Below are 5,000 nucleotides of genomic sequence, written 5' to 3' on the forward strand. Positions count from 1 at the left end.
TTCAATCAATCTTTTGGCTCGTTAAATTTTCCAATCAATTTCACTCATTGAATCGAGCGGGTGTGATGTAAGACTTTTTGATTCGGAAAAGATGGATGAACCAAATTTTCCTTTAATAGCTTATGCCTTAGATTCCATTTACCAGATCTTCTTTACACCATTCCACGTTCTAATCTTATTAGGCGTCTAGAACACGTTCTAAACCTGGTCGGATCCCTTCACGGCAATTCGGTACATGTTTCGAGAAAAATCCTGTGCTTATCAAAAAAGGGATTACGATGCAACGGGAAGAGCAACCGTCCAGATAGAGCAATTACAGATCCGTCAAACTGTCGGATTTTAGACAAACGGACCGTTTCAACCATTCCAGCCAAGCTCCCCGGGGCTGTGTTCAAAGGTTGCGGGCATCACCTTAAGCAACACAACCACCACATGCTACCGTTTTCAGCTGTGATCCGTTCATTCACGAATCACGTTTTAGCAATCAGCTTGATGTTTCGTGTAATGCTCACACATGCACATTGTGATTCATTGCCGCATGGATGCTCCCATTATGCTGGCAACACCATGACGAATTGGTTCGCACTGAAAGGCGTCCTGATGCGCAGACTGGACTGAGAGATGAGAACAGCTGCTGCATATCTTGCTAGGATGATCGACCGTATACTTAGGACGTGTGCTACACAATTTGCTGCATTACGCTCTATATGAGTAATTAAAATACGATACGATTTTTTGTCTATTTTCTAAAAGGAGTACGCATAGTGCGACCCACAAAATCAGCTGTTTAGTGATGATTAATCTCTGGCAAAAAATGCCTTTCTAATGGCGCTCTCATTCGTAATGAAGCGCCACTAGAGACTTGTTTTTAATGCATTATCAAAAATTAGACCCACCATGCGAATCTTATCAGCACGGTAATGACTCTTCTACACCTCCCAGCGTGAAACTACGAGCGTTCTGGTCATCGGTTTTAATAACTTTTTTTTTCCAAACTATTAAGTAGCAGCTTAACCACATCAAACCGAAAATAATGTATGCGTCATAGTTGTTCTACCATTTTACAATCATTTAATCTCGCAGCTAATTGAATTGCTGAGCCCTTCACAAACTCCTGGCATCAGATTGTCTCCTGCTGTGCCGTCGGTCAGAAACACAACATTGCGTTGGTTACAAATCAACAAGTGGCAGTTACGGTGGCGCCGATCCAAATCTAAACGCGATTACATGGAGTGGTAAAAATGCTGCTTATCGAGCGTGAGGTCACCGGCCAAGAAGATTGACGATTAGGTCCACACTTTTACTACTATCAGCTCAAACTTTTGCCGGAGGCTGACTTCATCAAAATCAGAAAGCAACTTTGGACCGCCAAACCCAACATAAAAAAAATTCTTTGCAACGAGTTCCGATGGAATTAAACCGGCAAGAACAGAAACGGGATAAAGATGCATGCAAATGATAAATGCAATACGCACTTGGATTTATTATTTTCCAGCGTTAATCAAGCACTACATGCAAATTGATCTTAAAATCAGTTGGCCATCAGATGCGGGTTGTTATTTAATCACCGAAATCTCACCAGCAGCAGCATTTGCTGCCACAATACCGATCGGGTTGAACGCAATGGTTATCCATTAGCGATAATTTAATTGAAAGCAGATTTCATTGCAAAACCATTTACGGATTCGCTTGGTTCGGACCGCGCTTGGGAGACTGGCGGAGGTGTTGAAACATCACACGACCTATAGCAACTACAAATAATTGCAATTCAAGCTCAGGCGAGCGGAAAATACGAGATTCTCGAATGTCTCCATGCTGGTGAATGGTTGTGGTCCAACCCGCATACGCACTTCAGCCAAAGCTGGAAACATATATATTCTGTTTGCAGGCGTATAGGCAAGACGAATGCTCTGGGAAACGTATATTGTTCGAAGCTTCGATTTACAGTGATAATTTCATTTAGTAGAAAGTAATTATGTGTTAACTTACCTGAATAGAATCATTTTCACGCGGTGTTTATTGCATGTGTTACTATACTCGAGGTTAAGTATTGATAGTTTTGGAAGTATCCGAAACGTAGGCTCAGCCAACAGGTGTCATTTTTGGCTATAATTACATTTAAACACCAGCCGCACATTCAAGGAACCAATTGTAAACTTCTCTTCATCACCTTTTTATTACACGTAGTTTAATGTAATCCCCTGAGGTGGTACAGTTTCTCGGCACAAAACATGGAAATATAGTTTATCTCTACCATATCACTCCGGTCTCGACCTTATTGACGTTGTCACGCACTACAGCACAAAAGTGGAAGATTCCGTGCATTCGATATCAACTTTTATCATTTCTAAAGCGACACCAAAGTTTTTGACCTTCCGGTTTGAATTAACAAAACAAACTTTCATAGGTTTTGATTCAACATTTAAGCGAAAGGAATTTTAACCGTATATTTGTCGAACTGTTTCGTTTAAACAACACTCTAGAACACACCCTCATTTATGGGCCAGTAGCTCAAATTTGAACACATCATCTGCTCCAGATTCCACGGATCCGATTTTGTGTTACCCATGATTAGTGTCGCGGTTACTGCTGCTGCACGCGTCTCACCTTTTTCCATTGAATTCTATTCAAGCATGATGGCTAGCCGAGATTCGTCGGCGATTATGATTGCTTTAACTAGCATAATATGTTCTATTTTGGCAATGGCAATGATGCGTTACCGATAAAATCATCCCAACAACGAGCTACCGAGCGCCATGGGATGTGCTGGTTTATATGGAAAACCGCAACAATGGTTTATGAGCATGGGGCCGTAGGTATCGTTTGGCCGAATGGCTACAGGCCCCACAGCACTCACCGTTCTATCGATCGCTGGAGGTCGATGACGGTGGTGGGAATCTGTCTACGTAGTGCAAGAAGTCCAGCAAAAAGTGGCTGTAAAAGCTAATGAAACAGCTCCACGACAATTGACAATGGAGGCAACAGTACCCCTCCAAAAGGGGCGTGACTGCTAAAAGCGACAATTGACAACGAGTATGTACGCACACATTAGCCAAATAAATTATCTGTGATTAATTGCGGTCACTTGGGGCTGAACAGATGAGCTAGCGAAAGTCGGAAGCTGTGAGGACAATCACTCCCTTAAAACATGCTCAGGACACTTCTACACAAATCGTTTTTCATCATCTCAATTGTCTGAAATACTGATCAGGATTTATCTTATTCGTAAATTGTCTCATTCAGCACTCATTATCATCAAGGGATAAACATATAACTAACACCTCTCACGTCCGGATCAATGAGAGTTCAGTCTGGGTTATAAGTTGTGTAAAAAGTAGCTGTTATGCAAAATAAGCAACACCACATTAGCAGACAATAACGTAATCTCTCTACATCCACTTTGCACCAATCCTGGATCCAATTCTGGAGATTACGACTTGTGCGACCTTGAATATTTTAATTATTTTTATACACGCGTTGTTAGAGCGCACCAGCCGCACAACCAAATGCTCACAAGCATGTTCAGAACACAAACATATCAAATGACACCGTACAACCAATTCGAAAACGCGCGATCTTACGACGCCAGCACGACAACGGGACACATCCGAACTCTCCGATGCTCCGACAGTAACTAATCCCGCAGCCAACTCCCGCGGTTCTTCGGGAACGGAACTCTTCCCGCGCATGGAGGCCAGGGCCGGAACCAGCTGATCGCGGCACGCTGTTGAGTCATGTACACCGTGTCAAAAATTGAGCTCGTGCGCGCATAAGAATATATGATCTAACATGATCTAACAACATACTTCTTTAATTATTTCTGTTTAATTACTTAAATTAATGTAAGTAGATCTATATTCAATAATACCTAATGTCCAAAGAGGAATTATACACAGTAATTTAAATATAGGCTTTCGAAGAAATTTTTTTTTTCTAAAATGCAACGTTCGTTCGATAAATCGTTCAGTTCGTTTCTATCTTTAACAGTTGGTTTTTATGCTGTTCTTCGGTAAACAGAGTGATTTGCATGCGCTTGTTGGCCATATTTTGCAGTCGTTGATATACAATATGATCAACGGGAAACATTTCCTTAAAGACTCGTCTTTCTACCATGTACACTTGTGTGAACTCAACAGCTACAACGCTAACGAGTCTCTAAAAACAGGACGAAAATAAATCTCGTCATTTATGAGCAACATAGCGTAGCCATAGTCACATACCTTTTTCTTTGTGAACATGGCCACTTCTCCAAAATTATCGCCGTCAGATAAGTGGCACATTTCCTTGCGACTGTGGGTGTAAACGGCAACGGTTCCAACTATCACGAAATACATTCTGTCCCCAAACGAACCTGCCTTTATAATCTGCAAAATTCGGTTTGATATTAATACTTCAAATTGCATGCTACTCTCTCTTTCTCTCTTTTGCTCTTACAATATCGTCCTGCAAGTATATTTCCTTTGTCATTATATCAACAAATGGTAGAAGAACTTCAACGGGAATGCCATCGAATATTTTTACACTTTTCAAAAACCTTGTTGCACTAAAATTGCTAATGCGCTTCTTTAACGTATCTGTTGTTGAAATTATAAGAGTTAATTAAAACAAAATAAAAAGGTCAATTGTTGCATTATACCTGATAAGCTTTCCATAATGATATCCTCCTGGAAGAAGCAATGCTCGAACCGTTTCGCATAATAGTACAGTAGACGTTGCTTCATGTCGCCGGACTGAAATTGCTTCGTTTGCACGTACGATTGCAACTGGTTAGTCACTTCAGCGTACTTTCTATCCATCGAACTCATTATTTCTACCAGCTTGATAATTTCCACTGCAAAACCATCTTGTAAATTTAGCAAAACATTGATTTATGGAGAAACCTTACCCAAGTACTTACGAAAAACGAAAATCTTAAATACGTATCCAATGACAATGCAAGCTGAGCTAAGCAATTTCGAGCGTGCATCAGACGGTACTTCTCGGTTGACGAAACTGTAGGC

The 5,000-nt window shown here is 41.0% G+C and overlaps 2 protein-coding genes across 2 annotated transcripts in view; both read right to left on the reverse strand.

Annotated features, from left to right (window-relative positions):
* LOC125951998 (A disintegrin and metalloproteinase with thrombospondin motifs 7-like) overlaps positions 1-2,225 on the reverse strand; it is a 33,611-nt gene extending 31,386 nt beyond the window's left edge. Inside the window, exon 1 of the mRNA XM_049681191.1 lies at positions 1,990-2,225. Coding sequence (XP_049537148.1) covers positions 1,990-2,003 — 14 coding nt within the window. The 5' untranslated portion in view covers positions 2,004-2,225. The remainder of the gene's footprint in view (positions 1-1,989) is intronic.
* A 1,738-nt stretch (positions 2,226-3,963) lies between these two features.
* Positions 3,964-5,000, reverse strand: part of LOC125959644 (potassium/sodium hyperpolarization-activated cyclic nucleotide-gated channel 4-like) — a 2,190-nt gene continuing 1,153 nt past the window's right edge. The window contains exons 4-8 of the mRNA XM_049692472.1: positions 4,898-5,000; positions 4,637-4,831; positions 4,435-4,574; positions 4,221-4,364; positions 3,964-4,155 (exon numbers count right to left, since the gene is read on the reverse strand). The exon at positions 4,898-5,000 is cut by the window's right edge and continues 198 nt beyond it. Coding sequence (XP_049548429.1) covers positions 3,964-4,155; positions 4,221-4,364; positions 4,435-4,574; positions 4,637-4,831; positions 4,898-5,000 — 774 coding nt within the window. The remainder of the gene's footprint in view (positions 4,156-4,220; positions 4,365-4,434; positions 4,575-4,636; positions 4,832-4,897) is intronic.

The sequence above is a fragment of the Anopheles darlingi genome, chromosome 2, assembly GCF_943734745.1.
Source record: "Anopheles darlingi chromosome 2, idAnoDarlMG_H_01, whole genome shotgun sequence".
Classification (NCBI taxonomy): domain Eukaryota; kingdom Metazoa; phylum Arthropoda; class Insecta; order Diptera; family Culicidae; genus Anopheles; species Anopheles darlingi.